At 45.4% G+C, this 25,630-nt stretch overlaps 1 protein-coding gene across 1 annotated transcript; it reads left to right on the top strand.

The window, feature by feature from the left end:
- The first annotated feature begins 149 nt into the window (after positions 1 to 149).
- On the top strand, positions 150 to 25,326 carry LOC144149493 (bifunctional lysine-specific demethylase and histidyl-hydroxylase NO66-like). The gene is made up of 12 exons (XM_077681082.1): positions 150 to 524; positions 679 to 786; positions 2,301 to 2,476; positions 8,183 to 8,503; positions 11,249 to 11,356; positions 11,446 to 11,480; positions 13,852 to 13,946; positions 16,106 to 16,189; positions 17,417 to 17,521; positions 19,735 to 19,876; positions 22,515 to 22,629; positions 24,554 to 25,326. Exons 1-12 carry the CDS (start codon positions 477 to 479, stop codon positions 24,825 to 24,827), a joined length of 1,611 nt encoding a protein of 536 aa, XP_077537208.1. The 5' UTR covers positions 150 to 476; the 3' UTR covers positions 24,828 to 25,326.
- The last annotated feature ends 304 nt before the right edge of the window (positions 25,327 to 25,630 follow it).

Here is a 25,630-nt window from a genome sequence, read left to right as displayed (position 1 = left end):
AATACACCACATATAATAATAAACCTTAATTATAATCCAAAGCCGTCATTTGGAAGGCACTAGAAGGAATTATTTGGCTCGAAGCTTTTGGGAGAATAGAAAAAAAGTCCAAAAATGCTATACTACAAATGTTCACAGGACATAAATTAGCGGAAGACAAGACGAGGCTAGCCACCGGCGTTGAGCGTGCGCATGGCGTGCGTGATCGGCTGCTAAGCTAGCTAAGCTTTTTGTCTGCAAGTTGTGAAGAACGCAGAGTTGTTATGAGTCCCGAAATTTCTGCGCACCGCAACTTCTGCAACCTAGTGTACTCATATAATTCACTCCACTAGAGCGTTCACGCTACTACGGTTTGCGGCAGCGTCACGCATCGACTACTGTGTAGCGCGATCGCTTGTGGTTTACCACACGTGTAATCAAGCAGCGGATCGTGCTGGTAGTTACAGTGTCAGCTTTGTTATTTCCGAGAAAAAGAAATGAACAGAAAAACGGTCTCAGCATTAGCAGTGTACAGGACGCGTAAGGTGAGTAATTTTTGTTGATACTGCCAAAAAGGCGGTACTGTCAGTGAAGATTGTTGTCATCCTGTTTTGCGCAGTGAAAGACATAAAAAGAGGCGTTTTGTTCTTTATAATTGTACAACTACTATATGTGCTAATTGTGACCTGTCTACCGCAGGAAGTGAAGGCGAAGAAGAAGGCTGCCAGAACTTCTGTTGCCCAATCTCCTGTGGACGATCGCCCGGACAAACGTCAGCGGCGGAAACGAAGCTCCAGCACGCGTCAGGTAATGCTGCAGTTTGTGAATGCAGGAGGCCAACGAAATTAATGCTGATCGGGTGCTGTTGCACGGCCGATTCACTGACAATCGTGTTCGACGGCTCTCGAGCTCGGGTGGGTTTCAAGAGCTATTGAAAGGCCCGTAAGACAAAAGGAAACCTTGTGGCGTAACAGCCGAGTGCTACGTCTATAATTACGGTTGTATCTCATTCATGCGGTGTCATTTCACGTGAACGATTTGCTTAGTTTTTTGTGTCGTTATAGTGAGTGTCGTTATAGCCAAAATGCAACTGCACAAACCATCTCTCTCTCTCTCTCTCTCTCTCTCTCTCTCTCTCTCTCTCTCTCTCTCTCTCTCTCTCTCTCTCTCTCTCTCTCTGCTTTAGTGCGTACTTTGGAGAGAGAAAACGTATTTTCGCGGCACCGGGGAAGGGGGGGGGGGGGGGGGGGGGGGCAGCCATGAAGTGAGCATGAATCTTTTCTAACCATTCTCACTGGCGTGTTGTGAAGCCTTCATTTCGACATTAAAGTTGATATGTGCAAATATAAACTGCAATGCGCCAGAAGTATGATTTCGCACGTGAGCATTAAAAAAACGGCCCTCGTGGAATCGGTCAAGCCATCAAGCTGAAACCAAGGACCTCAAAACTGCAACACCTCCTCTATGGGACAATTTTGCCAAGAAATACCAATTTTTGCGGCCCTTTCGTGCAGTTTTAAAGCGAAGCTTTTCATCTCTACCCCCCAGGAGTTCTGTCGCCACCGTTAATGTCAAGAGAAAACTCCCACAAACAAATAAAAGAAGTTACTGGCACCGCCAGGAATCGAACTTGGAATGAATAGAGGAATGGAGTGAGAGACCGTTGTCTTACCGATTGAGCTACGAACCCACGCGGAGACAGGGGAGACAGACGGTGCACTTAGCGAGCACATCTGCGGGTTTACCCATTGTGTTCTCGCCGAATGCCCTGTGATAGCGTCAAGCGACCTCTTGCACCAATGTGCGGCACATGTAGTGGCCGTGTGCACGCCTTGCGCATGTGCTTGGAGTTCTCACTTCTCCATCTCTGCCGCCGATATCGTCGCCTCCGTCGGCAATGACAGAGACGGAGAAGTAAGATCGTCTAACACCGGGTTTGAGCTTCCTTTAATTTTATAAAAAAAGAGTTTCCACTCGTGTGCTTCACCAGCGTAACTGCACCAACCACCGCTCATGAACCATGAATTGATCACTCCTAAGCAAAGAATATTCTTCTTTGAAGTAATAAAGGGTGTGGTTAAGTGCATTTCACTTCTCTCTGGTTTCACACTTTGTAGAGCCACGTGTGTGAATTCCAGTGACGTCGCATGGGCAATTGTTGTGGGTGTCGTTTAAAGCTTTGATTTCCAACCACTTTTACAGGGTGGACTGGTGCACATTTCTTTACAAAAATATCTTTTCAAGTTGGCGAAGCACATAAATCGCGTGCCGTGCTGAACATGTGTAAGTTGTTTTTCATTTATTTGCTTTGCATTTTGCAGGAAAACGGGAAGGTGCAGAAACTAGAGAAATGTGTTGTCTACGATGGCATGAACGGCTGCTCGGCTAGGAATGGACGGGACAGCGAGAGGTTCATCACATCGGGAGGCAGCGAAGTTGCCGCAGAGCGGTGCTTCGACTGGCTCATTCAGCCAGTGGAACGGGATCGCTTCTTCAGGTCTGTTCACCTTTATTTCTGAAAACACTGTGCCCTCGGTGTGCACAAGAAGCGGTGCATGAAAAAGTGTTCGCGTCAGTGAAATCGTAATTAAGAACAGTGCCGTGAATGGCGCATGTAACTTGATGAGAGTTAAACTTTTTGGTCTGTTTTGGACAAAACACATGGTAGCTATTAGTTAGCGCAGTATTAACTGAAGACATAGGTTTTTGCATACTAGTTGACACAGGACCTGTCCTAGTCCGTGTGCTATGTACTCTCAACTATAAAACATACTAACTTATACCCCTGCCACACGTACATGAAAAATGACAATAAATGTTTAAGATACCGAATGATACCGGCCTTAAGATACCAAATGACATTATTTGGACGGGCCATTGTATGCATGAAAATGCAAAGGCATTAAATATGTTAGACATGATAGTGATAATGACCAAAACGAAAAATGCACTCATATTTTACAAGTTTTTAACGTAGAGAAAAACGTTATACAATGGTTAAAAATGTTTTTTTGTGAAAGAAAACGTTATGAGAAATAGTGTTTCTTTAAAAACTGTGTGAGCCGTTTTTAAAAGTGGCTTCAGCAGCTGCTGTTGCCTGCCAGCAGTAGCTAAATCCAAAAAATTCAAAGCAAAGAGTAACACGATGTTTTGACTTTTGTTGCGGTTTTAGTGAACTTCGTCTTCTTCAGAACTTTGCCACCAAGAGTGCACAAAAAATCGCCTTATTTCTAAGTTCAGCTACGTTTCCGCGTCAACACTCTGGTGCTGAGAGTTTCGTTGGTTTCATTTGGTGCTCTTTGCGTTCGAGAGTAGGCAGATTTAAGGCGCTCGTGAAGGTGAACGAGTTGTGCGCAACTCCTTAGGTAAGCCAAAAATGACATTGGAGCCAATGGCATTAGATTTTTGCGTGTAGCAGTGAATTAATGGCATTAAAACTTCAGGCATTAGGCACTTAATGTAATGTTTCGTTTATGTGTGGCGCGGGTATTAGCTTGGCTAGACCATTTAGATACTGATTTGGGCATGTCTGTGCCAGTAGGCCGTGGTCCTGCCTTCATCCTCGTGAGCTGTTTTTTGCCAGGGCTTCTGAAATGAGCCCCAAATTTTGAAAGTGGTGCCGGCGGCAATTTGTGAAAATGCAGTTTGGGTTTTTTTAGCTTAGCATGTATGGGATTCTATTTTTGCCAATGTATAGTGTTCTCCAACCATGACCTTGTCAGCTGAAAAGAGTGTTGGAAACAGTGCCAGCAGAACCTTATTGATGGTTTGGGATTAGCTTTCTTGGCGAAGGAGCTTGTGGCTCTGGGTACTCGGCGGCGGTCGATCCAAAGCAGGCGACGAGATGTTGATGACAACGAGAGTGAGATGTAAAAAAAACTGTAGTTACGTGACGACTGTACAAAAAGGTATTTACAACATTGGTGACCGGGCATTGTAGTTTTAGCTGTCGAATGTCACTCACTCACGCTCTAGGCTTTCAATGTTGGTGTGCATTTCGTGGAGGCTCGCTGATAGGTTTAGAAAACGGCAGCTGAGTCTGGGGCTGAACATTTCACATGAGTGTTTATCAGCTTTTCACACAACGCGCTCATTGCTGCCGACATGACTGGTTGGTGTAACATTGCTTAATTAACCAACTGCTGCCTTCTCATGGAGAAATAGTTTCCCCCTCACCCAGAGGCAAAAGTCAAAGAAGTCGGGAGTTGGGGTCCTCACTTCCAGGCATATCTCTTTGAATGTAAAAGTTGCTGCTCTTCCCTGATGACGTGTGATCCCTTGGCAGCATCCTGTTTGTGAGCTCTACACTTCACGGATTAGGATGGACTAGTATCTTGGAACGTCTTGCAAACACCATGTCCAGAAACATGCTTTCGTTGACAAAGAATATATTTCTCAAAACGCCTTCTTTTGCTGCTTGCGGTGATCATGATTTTGATACATTTTTTGGCCTTTGTACCGTACTTTTGAGACATTGCCTTCCCTACAATTGTGCTTGATACATTGCTTGGAGATTGGCAGTTTTCTCTCGTCTGGAACTGTTTTTGTTAATTGCGTTGCCTTCTTTCGGTCCAAGTTTAGGGTTTATCTGCTGTAAGCTGAGTCTTTCCAGCCAGATGCTAAAATCAGGCTGGAATTTCAGCATCGTTGATGCGTTTTTATGCTAAAGTCAAATTTTAATGTGAAAGCATTAAATGTCTCATTGGTTGAAAAGGTTGGAGTCGGAAGCCTTCCACAGTGCGTGCTTAAAGGGGCCGTGCGGACAAAACACAAGTTTGGTTCATTCGAAAGATTGCCTCATTAAAGTCACACTGACACCACTTTTAATTCACACTTCGCTCAAATAAGCTATATGATAAGGAAAAAAAGGGAATGGCCCTGCAACCCACTAGCTCATTTACCGCAACAGAACACATGTTGTATGTGCCCAGCTGTGCAATTGGATGAGGCTGGCAAAAGCAAACGCAAATTACGCTTTGCTTGTAAGCTTGCCGAACGGACTATTCGCACTTCATAAATGTAATGCATATTCATTTCACAGCAGTAAGAATGGTGCAGTAAACAATGAAAGTCACGAAAATACACGTAAGCATAGAAGTACCGATGCGCACTGTTGTTGGCACTGGGCGCACTACGCTTGTTTTAGCTGCAGAGCTCTCCGCCGCTTTGAAGCTGTCTTGCACGACACTGGCCGATTGGTGTAAGCGACGGTGTCTTGCGTGACCCCGCTTGTCGAGGATACGCCATGTTTCACGAAACGATTGCTTTCTGCCGCAACAAAAACAAGCCAGGTGCAAATACAGCCAAAAGCAAAGCAACGGCTGACAACGGTTCGTGGATCAGTATAGTGGCGCCACCTGGGAAGTCTGACGGCATGCAAGGCTGCAGAGCCGAATGACGCAGTCGAAGTTCTTTTGAATACACGCACTTATGACTTCATTGTTGACGTCACGAAAGCACACGATTTGGCGGGAGAATCAAAATGTTAACCTAAATTGATTAAACCCAGTGAATACGGCATCATTTGCTGCCCGACAAGTGCGTGGGCACTATAAAACACGATATCTTTTGAATAAAGCAAACTTGTATTTTGTCTCCGTGGCGCGTTTAAACACGGCAGTAGCTAGGGGTTCACACAATAACATTGCAGTTAAAGGGGGAGCAGGAGATTGCAGCCAAGTGAGCCAACAGGCAGACAATGAAACCCACTGTCGTCGTCAACCCTCTAATTACATGGCTGCAGGAGTTATCAGCGGCGCAATCTGTAAGAGGAAGATCGAAGCCATACGAAAGCATTCAGGAGGTTGGGAAAGCAAAGCGTCTCAAGCGGAAATGTTACGGGGCCTTTTGGCAACACGAGGTGGAAACAAAATGTCTGAGCCGTTTGTTCCACTGGAAACTCGTGCCTTTGCATCCGCAACCCAAAAAAAGTGCTTAGGTGAACTTTATTACTTCTATTTTCCTCTCCTCCTCTCCTGCAAATGGAAACAACCGGAAAGCAAACTTAGGTCGGCTCAGTGGGCCATGGCACGAATGATGATAGGAGTAACACTCAGGGACAAGACACGAGCTTCCTGGATCAGGGTACAAACTCTAGTAGAACATGTTATGGTTCAAATAAAGAAAAATAAATGTCCATGAAGTCCGGCGAACTGACAACCGGTGGACAATTAGGGTAACAAAGTGTATGGCAAGGGTTGGGTCTAGAAGAAGAGAAGGCCACTGACTCGATGGAGGGAGGAAATAAGGCAAAGAATGGATGGACTTGGGCAGTGCTTGTGGAGGTCAGTGGTGTAATCTGGTCAGTGCCGTTCAGGTCGCGCTTGCAGCCGGTGGCATCTGGCTGTAACCATCAAGTCTGGTTAATTGGTAGCAATGTGAACATTGCTACCAATTAACCAGACTTGATGGTTCCGATCGGAGCTGCAGCCTCCCAGTGCTCCTCAGAGGTGATTATAGAAGTGAATTTCGGGTGGCATGCCCATATGAGTGACAAAGGATGGTGAGTTCTCTACGCAGACCCTGATTTGGTAGACTTGGGTGCATGTGTGTCAGACGGGCTGGTTTGGGGGCGGTATTTTTTTGTAGTGAACGCCAAATGTGCACTTTATTGTTATGCAATTTCTGGGGTGGTATTCTCGTGTATGTCCGTTTTGTGTCCGTTTTGAGCAAGCCCTGATTGACTGAAAGCGAACACCCACATGTGATGCCATGCAAGCACGGCGGAGCTGCGAGCCACGGCTTCTCGGAGCAGAGGATTGGGAGCAGACGACTTTTCGTCGCCTTGTTGTTGATTTGCTGGCGGAACAATAAACACATAAAAGGTAGTTTAAAATAGGTTTATTCGTTTAAAATGTGTTTACAAGAACAGTTGTGCAAAAGTCAACCCAAAGTTCACCTAGAACCGGCAGTATGTCAGAATAAAACGGACACACAACGGACGTTTTCAAAACGGACAAACACTGGAATACCACCCCTGGTCCGCTGATCGGTAGATGCGGTGGGAGAGGTGGTAGTGTCTGGTGGCGTCATGAAATGTGACTACACGGTCCCTTGCGGACTGTGCCCACGGTAGGGATAGAGATTTTGCCCTACCTGGATTGTGAGCCCTGAGGCGAATTCGTGGGCTGTCTCGTTTCTCTTGAGGTGGGGGTGGGCACGTGTCCATGTCAGGCAATATTGTCTGGCCTGGGAATATTGATCGAAAGTTTTTGAGACTTTTGTGTGCCACTCGTAGTAATCTGCCCGTAACGTAACGAAATTTTGAGTTGCAGTCCTCGAACCGGGAGAGGCCTTCATCCTGCAGCGGACCTAAACAGGCTGTTGCTGTTGATTCGAGAAAGAGTGCTACAAACCACGACAGAAAAAAACGAAGGACGAGACAGATGCGCTACTAACAGCTGATTTATTCCAAGGAAAGACAGGGGTATAAGCAAGGAAAGACAGGGGTATAAGTAGCTTGTCTACGCACACACACACGCACACACACCAAAAACTGTGGTTGTGTGGTTGATTCCTGTCATAGGAATCAGTGAAAAAAATTGCGGGCTGGCGGCTGTCCTGTGGGTGTTCTTGGCGAGCGATGTCCTGCTGGCGGGGTCGTTTCGGCAAAGGTGTATGGCATCATTTCCATGACGGATATGACGTCAGTGAAATCTTGGTGTATCCCGGCATAAAACCCTTTCATGTTAGAATATAAAACCAGAAAACGAACAAGCCGAAGTAAAACGTACACATTAGTTCATAAGGTTGCTTCCCCGCAAGAAGACCCTGGGTGCACCCTTTACAGGCCGCTTGCTTCGTTGTACTGGTATCACTTCCATGATGAATATGACGTCACTCAAATGTTTGTGTATCCGGGAATAAAACACTTTCGTGTTAAAATATAGGATATCTAAAAAGATACGTTAAAAACAAAGTAGCCACTGCTGAAGACAACAATATCATCTTTTTATGTGTTAAAATATAGGATATCTAAAAAGATACGTTAAAAACAAAGTAGCCACTGCTGAAGACAACAATATCATCTTTTTATCGCATGTTGCCATGGATTCGGATCCAGTTGTTAGTAGCACATTTTTCTTGTCCTTCTTCGTGTTTTTTTCTGTCGAGGTTGTGGCACTCTTTCTTGAAGCAATATGCACCGCCAAGCCCAACAGCATATTTTGTTGTTGCTGATGATGATGATGATTCCTGTCCGCAGGGAGCTGTGGGAGAAGAAGCCCATGCTGGTGCGGCGCCACCAGCCGGACTTCTTCCGTGGCCTCCTGAGCTGCGAGCAGCTGGACCGGGTGCTCCGTGAGCGCAGCCTGTTCTTCACGGAGAACATCGACCTGACCACCTACGAGAACGGCAAACGGGAGACGCACAACCCCGAGGGGCGCGCCCACGCCGCCGTCGTCTGGGACGCCTTCCAGAAGGGCTGCTCCGTGCGCCTGCTCAACCCGCAGACGTACAGCCGCGCCGTGTGGCGCCTCTGCTCCGTCCTCCAGGAGTTCTTCGGCAGCTTCGTTGGGGCCAACATGTGAGCCTGGCTTTAACCTTCGAGGTGGTGTGCTCACTGTTGAAAGACCACCCAAGAGGGGTCCGTGTGGTAACATAAATTTGGGCTAGTTTGTGCTTTCAAGTTGGTAGTCTAACGTGAAAATGTGGGCTAGTTGGTGTCAAAATACCCCTACACTGAAATCTGTGCTAGTTGGTGCGTCAAAACAGTTTAAAATTCACATTTGGGCTAGTTTGTGTTTCGAAAGAAACGTGCATCGAAATTAGGGCTAGTTGGTGTTGCAAAGTGGGCCAGTGTTACAAACCTCGGCTAGTTGGGGTCTGAATAGCTTATTATTGAAATTTGGGGTAGTTGGTCCTTTAAGATAGGCCGAAATTTAAATTTGGGCTAGATTGTGCTGCGAAATAGGCCAACATTAAACAGACATTGAAATTGGGGCTAGTTGGCGCTTCCAAACCACTCAATGTTCAAAATTTTTCAAAATTTCAAAATTTTTTTCTTTGCAGAAGCCCGACAATTAAATTTGGGCTAGTTTGTGCTTTGCAATAACCATGCATCAAAGTCTGGTCTATTTGTTAGCTTGATATGGCTGGCATGGTTGAAGGGGTCTGAAGAGACCTGCACGTGCAACCTACCTTTACAGCATTTATTTTTACCATCAATCAAAGGAATGTTACTTTAAAAAAAAAACAGGTGTGGTGTCTATTTCAAGTTTTTTTCTTATCACAAAAGTGTTTTATTCCCGGATACACAAAAATTTCAATAACGTCACATCCATCATGGAAATGACACCAGTTCAATGAAGCAAGCGGACTGTAAAGGGAGCACCACTGCACACACGCTCGTCTTGCGGGGAAGCAACCTTTAGTACCAAAGAGTACATTATACTTAGGGTTGTTTGTTTTTGGGTTTTATATCTTAACACGAAAGTGTTTTATGCCGGGATACACCAAGATTTCACTGACGTCATATCCGTCACAGAAACGTCGCCAGTACACCTTTGCTGGAGTGACCCGCCAGCAGGATGTCACTCACCAAGCACACCCGCAAGACAGCCGCTGACCCGCAAATCATGCTCAGCTGCAGATGCCGCTGCACATTTCACTTTCGTGTATTGCCAATTCCTATGACAGAGGAATCAACCACAGTTCTTTTACATTAGCTGCTGCTGCTGCTGGTGCTGCTGCACAGTTTTGCAAAAGCACGCTGCTGTCATATTTTTTTTTTTTTTTTTTTGTTACGAGGAGGTGTGTTTGCCATTTCTTAGCATATGAAGAACAGGTGGCATAGTGACAAATGCCTGACAGATACTGCCGGTGGAACAGAATTGGGACGCGAGCCATTGTTTCTTGCTTTCTTTTAGAAGCAGCCTCCTTCGATGACAAAATGAAAAACAGTTGCTAATGCGCAGGAAAATAGAAACATTCTGGTAGAGACAATTTGTGGTGCAGGGCTTGCTTTCTCCAGAGGTGAGCCCAGAAAAACTTTACCATCCCTTCGTAAAGAAAATTGAGAGAAGCCCGAAAGTTTTCTATCATCAAGACTGCGTCAAAACATTCGCTAAAGGTGCGTCCAGCTTTCACCGAAAGTGCGTCCAATTGATTGTCAAACCTTCAAAAACCCAAATTGCAAATGAAGAACGAACCATTGCGACGGTTTTCCGTGTGCTAAGTAAACGCATCTACGAACGATCTAAACGTGTACCGATACATGGTTTATGGGATAAAGGTATACATTTGTACTCCTTCTTCATGACGATTGTCTTATCTACAACCGTTCCTTTTTCACGATTTTAGAGTGACCGTTTCGACACAGTGGAAGTCTGGTTTCATGCACGCGCTGTGTGTCCAGAGATCTTATCAAGGCTTTTCGGTCTACCAACCAGTCTATGGGGAAATACATTAGTTTTTGAAGAACTCTAATAAAGCGGTCGCTTTAAAAAGGCAGTTGTGATCGTGTGACTTAAAACAAAATGCGTGAGCACAAGAGCGCGTTATTTTTTCTTTCCATGTTAATATTAAGAGGGGAGCATGCACTGTGTGTTGAATGGGTGATTCCTTTATTGAAATTTTTTTCGTACCCTGGTACAACACCGCAGCTGCTCTGGTCTATCTTCCGGCCTACCAAGAAACTGCACCACGGTCGGTATTGTGCTTTTGGTGACCGTGTTTCAAGCAGTATACTCGTGCATTGAATTCCATGGGAGGCGTACTGGTGCTCCCAAAAACCCGCATTACATATATCTGGTTCTGCACTGCAAGTGGTTACGTTACAAATTCTCTGCACTCTACCCCCAGCAAGTTGAGCTGTACTGCAGCAAGATGCTGATAAGAAATCAGATGCTGATAAGATAACATGGTATAATTGCACTTTGGTCTTGAATTTGTTTGCGTGATCTTGTCAACTTGTTTTTGTGCTCGAGACTCGCTGGAAAATCGCTTTGGAATTGTTTTTGCAACGGTGTACTAATTATGGTAGCCTGTAGTGTTGGGTAATAATTTTTCAGACGATTTTACGTACCTTGTATATTCTAATTATGCCCAGTGTATTGTCTTGTCTTTACCACATATATCGTATCTGCATGCAGGTCTCTGGCATAAAGCATCCTTGCTTTTTTCTCAAGGCGATTATTCTGCCGGAGTGCTGTCAAGGTCACCAGGTTACCGCGATCATTGAGAACAATGATGGTTGATATTACGGCACACTTGACCAACATTCCGAGTTACAGAGTCATGTTATTTGTGCCGTCGCTGTTTCTTGTGGCAGGTACCTGACGCCAGCTGGCTCCCAAGGGTTCGCTCCCCACTACGATGACATCGAGGCCTTCGTAATACAGCTGGAAGGCCGCAAGTGCTGGCGCCTCTACGCTCCCAGGTGCGTGCCTTAGGGGCCACAAAGTCACACTGTTTTGTCGCGAGGTCTTTCCCGCCACCAACATTTGCGATGTCCTCTCTTCTCCACAGGGACCCCTCTGAAGAGCTGCCCCGTTTCTCAAGTGGCAAGTTCCCTTCTTTTGCTTGCTTGTGTCTAAGTAACGGAATGCGTAGTTTTGTGCGTGGACTGCAGAAAGCAAGTAGTGCAACTTTATGTCTTCATAAAAGAGCTTCGTAACCTATTGCAGTCATACTGGAGTCAACAAACAGACAACAAACTATGTGTAATAAAACCACACTCAGGTCGCTACGCAACTGACTCATACAACAGACACACGGAATTGTCCTTCGCTAGGCTATGGATAGGTCACACTCATGTAATGCACTCACACCTGCTCACTGCATCTTCGAGACCTGTGTAGCAGGTGTGGAAGGGGCCTATCTGTAGTCCACATACTAACCACATGCAAGGCACTCGACACAACACGACGCAAACATTTCCCTTAGCTCTACAGACGACGCATTCCACTGCACCCATCATACTTTTTAGCCGACGAACCAATGTTTTCTAGTCAACGTGTTCTTAAGTTTTTAGCTCAGGTAAAGTTTCTGCAGCTCTTGTCATATCTCGCGTAATCATCCTGGCCCTATACACTGGTCATCTGAATTGTCCTTTGTTTAGTTTCACTTTGTTTTACTCACAGGCTTTAGTATTTACGCTTGTATCGCTTATTAAATAACTCATTCTTTGACGCCGTTTGCCCATGTTGGCCTTGCGCCATTGAATGTCAACCATCACCATCATGAGACTTCATGTGTGGCAGACTGCGCCTTCGTGCAGTCCGGTTGGATTGGAGCTGGTTTCGGACATTGGTGCCGCAGGTAGCACTGTTGGATATGGGCAGTTGGTGGCTCGCATTTTAATTAAAATTTCACGAAGAATGTGCACTCGGTACTCTTCCAACAGTAAATACAGTAGAATGTGGTTGTGCAACCCTCTCAGGACTGTGAAAAAGTGTCGTATAATGCGGGCATCGCAAAATTCGAGCAACAATAATTACACCTATAAATACAGTTTTGCACGACAGATTTGCAAAAAAACTTCAGTGTGAACTACAAAGTAATGCTTTGCAGGGCTGGGACACCCAAATCGCTGAAAAAAGTAAATGCAAGAAGAATAATGCAGTGCAGGTGACAGTCGCGCTGTATTGAAACAAACCTTGTACCACAGTCCACTTCCGTGATTCCCGCCAGCCAGTTTAAGTGGGGACACTGGTCTGAAAACAACTTCTTCTAATTTTCAAGTAAACTTTGTGAAACTTGTCAGTCTTGCTGCTTTTCCCCCACTGATTTCGAATATGCCATTTTTTTTTTTTCAGCTGGTCAATTAGTTCCCAAGATAATTTGAGATAATTAGCCTATTTTGGTCAAGCAGTAGACAAAACAGTGTCAGTCACAAAATTGTAACCTTTATATTTTCCAATACTATGAACCCTGGTTTTTATGTACTGCGTGGAACTAATTTTACAGCTCAGTAAACTTTGGTAGCACCAGTGGCAAGGAACCATTTTGAGTGCCCATTTCAAGCACCGAAATTCAATGAGGCATTCTCGATCAATGATCCATTCTCATCGTTCTCGATCTAACGAAACCCGCTCTTACGAATTTCCCGATCTAAATTTCCCGATCCCTTGCAGGTGCCTGTACGATTCGATGCTTTTATGAACTCGAACTAACGAAATAGATTAAGCGCCATTCCCAATTTAACAGAGTATTTCGAGTTCCGCAAGCCCTGAACACGAGCAAGATGAAGAAATCCCGCCCAGTTCCGAGGAACAGGTTCGCTAGCTTAACAAGGTGGCAGCAGATCTGAGCTTCCACGACCATCTGAGCACCAAGGCAGACACAGACACGACGGAGTTTTTAAACGATGAAGAAATCGTGCAGTTAGTTTGCGGTGCAAAGGAGGTGTCAGATGGTGCTGACGACCCAGAATCTGCTGAAACCCTTGTGCCCGCTCCAGGCCAGGTGACGGACGCTGCTGACTTGCTGAGACGCTTGCTGGCGCACTTGAAGGAACCTAGGTCGCATTTAACGTGCGTGCATGCGTGCTTCGAAAAGTCTGTCTTCTAACAAAGTCCCAATGCTAACGAAATGCATGCAGGTGAAAATCGCAGGATTCTTGCCAAAAAATAAATTCATTTCCCCCTGAACCCTGAGCGTTTTATTGTTTTCATTTTCACCGCGGACTTTGGGTGTGTTGCTAAATTATCAGCAGGGGAGCGCCGCGGGCGCCAAAAATACGTCACGGTAGCTGCTGGGAAGCGCATGCTTTTAGACATAGCATTTACGGATTCAACTGCTTGAAAAATGGCAGTGCCGATTTTACAAAGTTCTCAATTTAACGAAGTAAATCGCGGTTCCCAGTGACTTTGTTAGATCGGGTGTTAACTGTATTACCATCGTGACTTCTGTGTATGTGGCATCTTTGTCCAGGAAACTTTTCCCCCGATGAAATTGGCGAGCCGATCTTGGAAGCAGTCCTGGAGCCGGGTGACTTGCTGTACTTTCCTCGTGGTGTCATCCACCAGGTGAGCGTCTGATGTGCAGCGCCCCGACCCGACATAACCACACACGGCATTTTCGGGTCACTCTAATGACACAAAAACAAACAATCCTTCCCGGCAAACCAGGTACACAATGCTGGAATCATTTTGCAGCCTTTATTTCTGCGGGGAAGGGATGACATTTATTGCTCTACGAGCGGTGGTTTGCGGAGCATGATGTTTAATGAAAACCGATGTTTTATTCCAGTTGTGACTGTAGTAGCTCGAAGTGGAATCACAGTCATGCTCTTCAAAGAGGCAGTAATGTTTTTTGCCCGTTCCTTGCAATAAAAAATGGCTTTCAAATTATGCGATCACCTGCAGTGCAAATCTTTTGGTATCGAGGAGTGGAGCATAGAAATGAGCTTATTCAACTCGCACTCTCTTCTTGTAGGGAAACTTCGAGCCAGCCATCTAAGAGCTGGTCGCTACTTTCTTACCGTGTGCTTTGCTGGCCACACTGCCAGTGTGTTGATGGTAGATGTGCGTGCAGCTTGCTGTGTGAAGCTGTCCCTTTGAAAAGCTTTTGCTCATCTGCACCTGCCTGGGCTAGCAGCTACATAGCAAAGGGCTATTAAAACACTGTGTTCAAATACATTATCAAGCTGAAGCTTAGGGTGTGCAAGTTAATATTTGAATGCTTTTCTTCTTTTTTAGGCCAATCCAGGCTCGTTTTATTATTTTTTTTTTTTTTTAGTAATGAGGGGAATGTGTTTGAAAGTGGTATTAATCTTGTGCCATTGTTACTGCCAGTTTGGTGGCACATTGGCTTTGATGACACCCTTCCACTGTTAGCAGGTTCAACCTGTAGTACCTGTGCTCGAGCCAAGAAAAAGTCAGAGCTAACCACGGAACTGGCGAACACCAAAATTTTTATTTCTCAGCACCAAACAACATATTAGATTGCTGTGGGTATCACTGCAGCAGTGCGGAATTGGCTGTCAAGGGTTATTGGAATTTTCCCTTTTTCTCATCTTTAAAGAGGCCAATGCAGGCAAAACACAAGTTTGGTTCATTCAAAAGATTGCTTCATTAGAATCATACTGACACCACTCTTAACATAAACTTTGCTCAAATAAGCTGTATAATTAGGAAGAAAGGAAATGGCCATGCGACCCAGTAGCTCACTTCCCGCAACAGTACCTATGATGTCATACCAGCCAGCCCTGCGATTTGTGGAGGGTGGCAAAAGCAAACGCAAATTAGGCAGAGCTTATAAGCTTGCTGAATGAGCTATTTGTGCTTAAACTTAGGGCATATTCGTTTTATAGCAGTAAGAATGTGGGGTAAACGATGAAAGCTACGAAAGTTCACGTAAACATAGAAGTACCGATACGTACTGCTGGTGGTACTGCACGCACTGTGCTTGTTTCGGCTGCGCAGCACTGTGGCACTTTAAAGTTGTCTCAGACGACACTGGCCAATTGGCGCAAGCACGGCGTCTTATGTGACCATATTTGTTGAGCGAACACCATGTTTCACGAAACAATTATTGTCTACCTGAACAAAAACAAGCCAGGTACAGATACGGTCAAAAACAAAGCAACGGCAGAAAACGGCCTGCCGCGGTATGGTGGCGCAATCTAGGTTGACTAACGGTAAACAAGGCTCTGCAGCACACTAGGTTTAGCTTGAAGACCTGGTAAATTGATTAATTTCTGAGTGGATAAAGCATCGTTTACTTTCAGACAAGCCCTGGGGGCACTATAAAAACATGAAATTTTTTTAATAAAACGAACTTGTATTTTGTCTGCATGGCTCCTTTAATAAGAATGAACTAGGTATCGAGACCTGTGAGTTTTTTGGTGAAAGAAATGGTCGCATGGGTTGTACTACTCAGCGCAACCACCCAGCGTTCGAAAAATTCACTTCAGTGGCCCTCTGAGGTTTAGGCACGTATAAATTGAGGGTCGTATATTTTTGCTCTTGGGTTATACTAAGGTCCGCTTATTCTGCTGCTGTAGTGCATAGCTTTATTCAGGCTTTGGCTCTCTCATGGCCAGGCAGTAAGCGACATTTTGCAGGCAGTGGCAGTGCATAAACTGATCACCCAGAATGATGCATTTGGCAGGATTGTTTTGCCACTAATGTCCTCAACAAGTAAAAAGTTGCTTTCCCCAAATTTTGCCTCTCTTGTTCCACAGGCCTACACACCAGACGACGTGCATTCCTTGCACCTGACGCTGTCCACGTGCCAACGAAACACCTGGGGAGACCTTCTTGAAAAGGTGTGTGTGCGCCCTTTTCATAGAGTTTCGTACAGTAATACACAGAGAAGAATCTCGCACTAATGTCAATGCAAACTCTGAAAAAAAAGTATGACTAGTTAGTGGACCTGGGTAGCTTAGGCTCGGAACATGGCTACGGCTGTTCAAATAGCATTTTTTCACATGTATAATACCCCTGCTACACTAACGCCCAAATGTCATTCAAACAAAATTTCATTTGACTCAAATGAGGGGATTCAAATTCCATTCAGAATCAGCCGTATGGTACAGCATTATGGTACTTATGGTACAATTGTAGTATTTTGCAGGTACATACTACATTCTTTGGGACCTGTAGACTGCACAAAAAAAATTAATACCAAAAATTGATTTTTTGGCAAATTTTCCGTCCTCAAGACCAGTGTTAAAAGTATTTTGTTGCTAGTACTTTGTATTATTCTCGGGCATTCTCAGATAATGAACGGCTGCATCTTACCAGTACTCACCTACGGGGCAGAAACTTGGAGGTTCACTAAGAGTGTTTGACTTAAATTGAGGAGGACTCAGTGTGCAGTTGAACAGAAGACGATAGGTGTAACATTAAGGGACGAGAAGAGAGCGGAGTGGGTCAGGTAACAAACGCGTGTTAAGGACATCTTAGTGGACACTAAGAAGAAAAAATGGGCGTGGGCAGGGTAGTAACACGAAGGCAAGATAACCCGTTGGTCATTAAGGGTAACAGAGTGGATCCCTAGAGAAGGCAAGCGTTGCAGGGGGCGGAGAAAGTTAGGTGGGCAGATGAGATCAAGAAGTTTGCGGGGATAAATTGGTCGCAGTTATTGCAGGACCGGGATAATTGGAGTTCCATGGAAGATGCCTTTGCCCTGCAGTGGGCGTAGATAGGCTGGTGGTGATGATGATGTCAACAAAAGTTTTATTGAAGTAATATGTGTCAATGGTCTAAAACGATACGCGTGGGCATTAAAGATTGCACAAGTGGTGTTGTCTGCCATACATATATGTCTGTATCGTCTGCCGGGTACCGGTTCAGTCCTTTCATCCCAGTCATGCAGTGGTTAGACAGCAGAGAGTTGAAGTGGTTACGGAGGAAACTGCATTGCCCTGCCGCTTTGATACACTTGATGGCCCTGTGAAACTAGCACTTGAGAGCTGTTCTCTTTCCCGCTTGTTTGTTTATTTCATTTCACATGTTTATGCTTGTAAGTTGGACTTGTTCCGTCACCGCAGATGTTGCCCCAGGCACTGCAGCTGGCAATGGAGGAAGACGTGGAGTACCGGAAGTCTCTTCCCAGGGGCTATCTCAATTACATGGGCGTGGCCAACTCGGACGTGGTGAGTGCTGCTGACCCAGTGACTGCAAGAGGACCTCCTTCAGAGGCGCTTACTGGGGCAGTTCTTGCGTCGAGAGCACACTTGGCCGTCCCCTCTGTTATGGAGTGGCATGCTGAAGAAACTGATTGTGCGTCTGACTGGTGTAATTGTTGGTGTTGCTTCCTTCGGGTGTTCGGGTAGCTCGCAATATTGACTGCATGTGCGGTGCCGTAACCACGACCACTTTTGCATGTGTTCTACTGCTTTTAATGTATGAGCGTGGCTTTTAATTGCGGGCAGTGCTCTTAAAACAACTCCCTTTAATTTCTAAGTAAGCTCTGTGAAACTTGCCAGTCCTGCTGGTTTTTTTCCCCACTGATTTCAAATGTGCCATTACTTTTTTGAGTCAGTCAGTTAGTCCCCAAGATAATTAGAGATAATTAGTCATTTTTGGAGATACAATAGACAAAACAGTGTTGCTCATAAAACTGTAATCTTTATAATTTTCAACACTATGAAGCCTGGTGAATGCAATAAGAGAATCAGTTTTTTGATTTCCACTTGGGACTAATTTAATTTTTACACCTCATTAAACCTTGATGGCACCAGTGGGAAGGAACCATTTCGAATGCCCATTTCAAACACCAGAGTTTAATGAGCTGTAAAATTAGTCCCAATATAAAGATCACAGTTCTGTGACTAGCACTGCTTTGTCCATTGTTCCTCCAAAAACGACTAATTATCTCTAATTATCCTAGGGACTAACTGACTGACTCAAAAAAGTAACGGCACATTTGAAATCAGTGGGAAAAAATACCAGCAGGACTGGCAACTTCCACAGAGTTTACTTCGAAATCAAAAGGAGCTTCTCCCCCTTAAAGGTTGAAGTCCAAAGAACTTGCCTCTTTTGGAAAATCTTTGTTTTTTGCGTAGTCTATATGGGCTACAGGACATGGAACATCCTTCTCTTTTCTTTTGCCATGTTCGAGGCCAGCTTTTCAGTGTTTTTCCTGAGACCGCAATTTGGTGCTTGGCTTCTTGGCGGGCTCTGAGATGTGCAAATGGAACTGCGATGGGTCAGTGAGCATAATGGTTAGCCCATGGAATTCTGGTTGCCAGGAATTGTGGCCATGGACAACAGCCCTGTTTGAAAATTCTGAAAGTTAATTCTTTCCAGAGCTCTTGCACTCAAATTTTGCACAAAGCTCTCATTTTGCGTTCTAGTTTGCTTAAACGCCAAGATTGGCAACCGCAAAGAAGCTGGCTATCCTGAAAGCGGGACCATCTAGGACGGTGGCACCATTTATCGCTGCTAGAACACACACTTTGACCAGCACCGAGCATTTTTAGTTTTGGGGCCGACAGTGTGCGATTCCACGAGCTTTCAGGTAGTAAATTGCGTGCGCTGGCAGCACTCATTTCTGCACCGGGCCTTGGCATTTCCGGTGTCATTGAACAACTGCTGCTGAGAGTGATATGTTTGCACTCTTGGCTTTGTAGCAGACCCGTATAAGTCAACCTGTTTTCGTACTTTGGCGTCGCTTTAAAGGGGGACATTGGTCTTACGGCAGCTTCTTTTAGTTTTTAAGTAAACTCAGTGGAACCTGTCAGTCTTGCTGCTTTTTTCCCACTGATTTCAAATATGCGATTATTTTTTTAATCAGTCAATCAGTTACCAAGGTGATTAGAGATAATTAGTCATTTTTGGAGGAACAATAGACAAAACAGTGTTAGCCATAAAACTGCAATCTTTATATTTTCCAACACTGCAAACCTGATGAATGCAGTAAGAGAATCGTTTTTTTTATGCACCACTTGGAATAAATTTTGCAGCTCATTAAACTTTGGGGGCACCAGTGGCAAGGAACCATTTTGAGTGCCCATTTCAAACACCAAAGTTTTATGAGCTGTAAAATTAGTTCTAAGCGATGAATAAAAAGAAAAACATTTCTCTTATTGCATTCAGCAGGGAAAATATAAAGATTTGGAAAATATAAGTATTGGAAAACATAAAGATTACAGTTTTATGCCCAACAGTGTTTTGTCTATTGTTCTTTCAAAAATGACTAGCTACCTCTAATTATCTTGGGGACCAACTGATTGACTCAAAAAAGTAATGGCATATTTGAAATCAGTGGTGAAAAAGCAGCAAGACTGACAAGTTCCCCTGAGTTTACTTAAAAATTAAAATAAGCTGTTGCAAGAGCAGTGTCCCCCCTCTAACATGTGCCCAGCCCAGCGATGCACGCGAGGCCTTCCTGGGGAGAGTTGCCCAGCTGGTGGAGAGGCTGGTGGCCTACTGTCCCGTGGACGCCGCGGTGGACCAGTGCGGCAAAGCCCACCTGCACGAGGCGCTGCCACCCCTGCTGTCACAAGGTGCACCCACGCGCCACCTTTCCTTGAAGCCTGCCTCGCTCGCTGCTGCACTATCACTCAAACTGAAAGGAACGCATCTCTTCAAAGGAAGGATGCCAAAGGGAGTGGTCAGTGTTGTCCGCTTAGTTCCTTGGCCCAAATTCTGGAATGTGTAGACCATCGTGCGAGTTTTTCCAGCCGATCTGCGTGCATTTTTGGAATGAAAAATTTGCGTTCGAGAGATCTGCCTTCCTCGCAATACGTGCCTCGTGCTGGCATGTCAGCAGGGTGGTATTGTAGCGTAAGCTACACTGGCCGAGGTTGAGCAGTTTTACGTGGCTCCTGGAGAGCCGTGCTGCGCAAGCGCGAAGAGCATTGGATTGGAATTGGATTGGATTGTAAATCGTTTTAGCAGGAGTAAGCATGATAATCAAGCTAATCCTAGACAACCAGGAAACCTAAGAACGAGCTGAACCTTGGCTCATGCTACGTATACCCTGGCATAGCCGAGCTGAGCCACTGCTAATTTTTTGGTGGATTGCAAGTGCGTTCAACCTATATACAGTGCAGACCATTTATAACATAACCGCTTCTAGTGCGGGACCGGATATAACGCAGGTTTTTGTGGCCGCTGCTCTGCCCCCCATAGAACTCGGTGCATAAATAAGTGTTCCGGCTATAATGCAGTTGCCCAAAGCAGAGTACTGTTTATTGTGCGTTTTTTTTTTTTTTTTTTTTTTTTTTGGTGGGTTCGCTGATCGGCTGGCGCAGCCGGGGCATCGTTTTAGGGTCGCGAGAAAGAAAAATAAGACAGAAGCAGCCATCTGACGCAGCGTGCGCTCCCTGCTCTCCTCTAACTTCGGCGTAGAGAAGAAAAAAACAAAATAGGCACTCTTTCATCCATGTGTTCCGTTTGCATGTGATAACTACAACTTCCCCTGCTTTACACACCTCCGAAGATAGCAATTCTTCCCCCACGTGGTAAATTGTTTCTATTAAAATGTTGTGCTGATAAGCAACCACCCTATCTCTTTTCGAACATTTGGAGATAGCAAGCCACAACGCCGGAGGTTTCTGCTACCTGTATGTTGTGCTGATAAGCAACCATCTTCAACATTCCAAGCGCAGCTGGGGTGGAAAAAAAAATCAGGCTTCCATTGTTATATTGTCCTGTGGCATCTGTTCATAGTCGGGTATGAGAGACACTCAAATATAAGAGACACTATTCATCCACATGGATAGCCACCCGATATCTCTCCCATTAAATTGACCTGTTTTATAACAGACATCGGATGTTGAAGATAGTTGGTTATAAAGGACGAGTTATCTGTGAATTGTGGTCAACAAGGTCCCTTTGACAGACATTTTAACTTCAGGTGCAGTGCCACCAGTCACTAACTGCAGTTGCATCCGTCGTGGAATCAAAGGGGACGACAAATGCCCGCAGTCGCTATTTATGATAGCTTCAGCAAACACACAGTGGCTCAGTCAGCTATGGAACGATGACGAGAAGCCCTGCCAATGGGAATGCAGCGTACAGAAGTGGTTAAAGCTTACCGCCATGCGTATGAACCCGATGAAGCATGCGGGCGTCTTCGCAGGCCAAGATAACTGGGAGTGTGAAGCGGGCTCTCCAAATTGCGTATTTCCCAATCAAGAAGCATTGCAGAGATGTTGAGTCCTGCAAGCCTGACGAATAGCCAGAGCACACGGTGGAAGAAGCTGTCTGCTCTGGCTATTTATCAGGCTTGTGCATCTACAATTCTACGATAGAGACATCTACGACTCTATGATACATCTACGATTCTTCATCTTCAGCTGGCAGTAAAAGAAGAGAAAGCTTGTAGAAACTGTTGTAAAAAACAGTGTAAATAGTCATGAAGCAAACAAGGAAGAATTCACAATAAAGATAAAAAATTCTGGGGGCGAAACATAAATTATTCACAATAAAGATAAAAAATTCTGGGGGCAAAACATAAATTAGAATAAACCGTTTGCAACATGCTGTAGCATTCTTTTGAGCTTATTCTAGTCGCATGGTGCCCACATTAAACTAGGAATTGACCAGTAGGTGAAAACATGGTACCCTGCTTATAAGAGACCTCTCATACTGTAAAACTTTGTTACAAGAGACGCTTGGTTATAAGAGACATTTGAATGTGTGGGAACGGCGCGCAGAAAAGGAGGAGCAAGAGGTAGTTCGGGGCACGCGCAGCGTGCGCGCGCTGGAACGAGACGAGGGACTGAGGCAGTGCGTGCCTGGGCCACGAGGAGATCGGACGTCTGAGGACGGGTTCGGTTCTGACCTGACTAAAGGTGTGGTTTCTTGGGACTCGGTGTCTTTCTTGGGAGCCGCGGCCGGGCGCTAAGACCCCGGTACCACAAATGCAATGATGAAACGGTATGGTTGGTTTTACTATGCTCGCCATGTTATCATCGCATACAAGGGACCTTGGTTACAGGAGACATGTTTTTCGGGTCCTTTGAGTGTTTCTTGTAACGAGGTTTTACTGTATTATAGACGAAGACTAGCTCCCCGGTACGTGTCTCTTATAAAGGGGTTCAACTGTATAACTGCATGCGAGGTAGCGGAGTGTGCGAAGCGATTCTCCCTGCGATCGTCCCCTCATGCGTCTCCTCGCTGTGCGTCCCTGTGCAGAGGAGCGCAGGCGCAGCGTCCACGTAGGGGAGCAGTGGCAAGGCGGCCGGGTGGTGAACGCCCAGGAGATCGAACCCGACACTCAGCTGCGGCTGGCTCGCAGGAACGCTGTCCGGTGAGAAGCCGTCAGTGGTTCGCAACTTTCACTCGGGGGAATGAGTTGACAGCTACCGTGTTTGTGCGATTCTAACACACCCCCAGTTGTGATGCGCATGCAAGTTTACTTATGGGGGCAACACTGGTCTTAGAAACTTTTTTCTCGCTTTCCTACCAATTTTGATAAAACTTCATAGGCTTGTTTAGTTTTTTTACCTGATTTAAAATATCCAGTTAATTCTGATGTGAGGTGTCTAGTTTGCGGGTTAAGTAAAAATCTTCCTTGATTGTTGTTGAGAGCAATAGGGACAAGCTGTACAACAAAAAATAGCGAGGCATGAATAGATACCACAAGTTGTGGAGAACCAAATGTGGGAACCAGTTTTTTGTTTTGTTTTGCAATCACATACAAGTTTACATCAATTCTAACATCTAGGTTTGTACTACTCCTGCTAACCAATCAAAAATAATGCTAGTTAGACAACTGCTGAAACACAAAACGCAAAATCTGCTTCCCTTATTGGGTGGTTTAAACATTCGGCTCCACAGTGCAAAAGAAATGATCTTCCTAGCTGCACTGCATGCTGGGATGTACCTCTCAAGAACTTCCTATCACTGTGATACCACTTGTGGCAAGGAAGTGGGAATTATAAAAAAATTGTTATTTTTTTGTTGAAATCGGGCCTCTATGGCTTTTTAGGTACCTGGTACTGTTCCAAGTACGGAATTTTCGGAGGAAAAACTTCAAATCTAAAGAACAGTGATCCCAAAAAATGCTTTTTTGGGCAATTTTTCTTTCCCAAAGACCCATGTGCCCACTTATGGCTACTTTTAGTGAAAAAAAGGTGCACGTTACAGTCATGCAGATACGATAAGTGGAAGGCAATGAGTTGATGAGGTAGAAATGAGGATGCAGGAATGCCGATGTAGCAAGCAGTTTGCGAGCTTGCTATCAAAGTGCCGTGCTCGATTTGTTCTGTACTCAGGTGCAAGTTAAAGGCCAACTGCACTCAAAATTTCGACCTCTTGAAAACACTATTTCCGTATAGTCTGCTGAAAAAGAAAGCAAGATACAAAATACAACAGCTGAAATACGCGTGTGGACGCCACAAGCGGTCAGCAAAAACCGGCGATTTTGAAACCGAAATCGAGGACAGCACGGCCATTAAAATGACGTCGCAACCGGCAAGTGAGTGGCCGGACGGCCAACAGGTCGGGAGCAAGCCTGCATGCAAGCTCTACGCGCGCACGGGGCAGCAAATGCGTGAAGCGTTCGCAGCAGAGCTCGACTGGTTCTTTATCTGCGTGGCTGGCCAGAGGCTGGCCACAGAGCATCACAGGCACATCATGGCTGTTTACGTGATCCGCTGGCAGGTGCAGCGAGGTCTGCGGCGGAGCATATTTAAACGCTTCTGACTGATTAATGAGGCGTTTCACGGGGCTACCACTCATGTCCCAGCTGATTTGGTGGTACTTACTGCACATTAAAAATAAATTTTGTCGAGGTGAAATTTGAGTGCAGTTGGCCCTCAAGAATGACAATGGAAGTTTCCTTTGCGCCTCATCACCGGAGCCGGCTGTGTTCCTCTGCCCAGTGCAGAGAGTGCATTACTGCAAGCATTTTGAACGTGACACGAGTTGTTTCCGTGATTTATGGTACTTAATCTGCTTGTAAACTACCGCAGTGATGACAAACAAACTAGGTAAGAAAAAGTAGGTGATGTCACACATTAAGCGCAATCTCCTTTTAAAATGTGAGGATGCGTTGATGTAGGTGTCCGTCACTTTGGCGGAGTGACACATTACATAAGCTATTGACGTCCTTATTAACTTGTACCCGGTTAGAGGAAATAAATTGTACGAGATCATGGCTGGTGTGACCAAGCTGCCAACCGCCCGACACCATCATGATTGCGTCTTTTCCCCCTCCTCTCCCCACCCAGGTTGGTCGTGGAGGAGGAAGAAGTGCGGCTGTACCACTCGTTCGACAACAGCCGCAAGTACAAGGGTCGCGACCCCCAGTGGATCGTCCTGGGGGAGGAACAGGCACCGGCCGTGGAAGCCCTCCTGCACGCCTATCCCAGCTACGTAAAGGTCGACGACCTCCCACTGGACAATCCCACCGACAGGCTGGAGCTGGCGTCCCTCCTCTACGACAAGGGCCTACTCATCTCCAAGGAGCCGCTCGTCGTCGTGGATGAAGATGACGACGACTAGCGTCTGGTCCCCACGGCCATCCAGTACGGAGAAACTGATTAGGTGTGGTTGGTGACGAGGCGGGAAATTTGAACTGGAAACATCGTGTATTTCTTTCATTACTGGGCAATAGTCTGGCTTCCAGCAGTGTTGTGTTCATTTTTTTTTTTTCCCTTTTCATTATTAAGGTCCTGTGCTATATGATTGTGTGCCATCCATCTCGTCAGTTTGCTCCTGTCACTTAGCCAGCTTGGAAAGGAAGGTGACGATTGTTGTGTTTAATTATTAAAAAAATTGTTTAAGTTTGCGCTTCATATTTGTAGGCCTGCGCAAAGTGATCTTAAACAGTGACAGAAGCAGGTGGAGTAGGCACGTGGGCCCGTGTGTCTACCCAATTGCCTGCCATTGCATGTCTCATAGTGATTACTTTTAGCAGGCTTGATAGTGTGGTGTTCACTTAGCCAATTCCGCAAGGGCTATTTTGTGAATAGGAAGCAGCGTATAAACCTCCTCTGTGGCATTCTGGAGTGTGAATCTGCTCATTAATGTGACAGTTGTGAACGACGATTGCAGTTGGTCAATACACATCTGATTACATCTGGTGAAGGACTGCACTGTGGTATACATTCATTAGCGGCTCTTTGGACTGCTGTTAGCACTCTGGTTACCAGCTACATAAACTGCTAACAACAAAGAGCCAAGATTAAGGGCCTATAAATTCGACCAGTGCATAAATTGTGCTTTGTAATGCAAAGTACATCAACAGCTGAACTTACTGACTTGAATACCAAGACTAAATGATAGAACAGGAATACATAGCTTCT

This window comes from Haemaphysalis longicornis, unplaced genomic scaffold (genome assembly GCF_048455015.1).
Source record: "Haemaphysalis longicornis isolate Haplotype H1 unplaced genomic scaffold, Haemaphysalis longicornis Haplotype H1 scaffold_8, whole genome shotgun sequence".
NCBI classification, from domain to species: Eukaryota; Metazoa; Arthropoda; class Arachnida; order Ixodida; family Ixodidae; genus Haemaphysalis; species Haemaphysalis longicornis.
Note: the sequence above shows the minus strand (reverse complement) of the source record. Positions and strands in the feature narration are given on the sequence as shown.

What these genes read in the sequence shown, in the direction of transcription:
- LOC144149493 (XM_077681082.1), top strand. Translation starts at nt 477, where the DNA reads ATGAACAGAAAAACGGTCTCAGCATTAGCAGTGTACAGGACGCGTAAG. An exon ending in CAGTGTACAGGACGCGTAAG is followed by an intron (nt 525 to 678) that starts GTGAGTAATTTT and finishes TGTCTACCGCAG; the next exon opens with GAAGTGAAGGCGAAGAAGAA. An exon ending in TGGCGCCTCTACGCTCCCAG is followed by an intron (nt 11,357 to 11,445) that starts GTGCGTGCCTTA and finishes TCTTCTCCACAG; the next exon opens with GGACCCCTCTGAAGAGCTGC.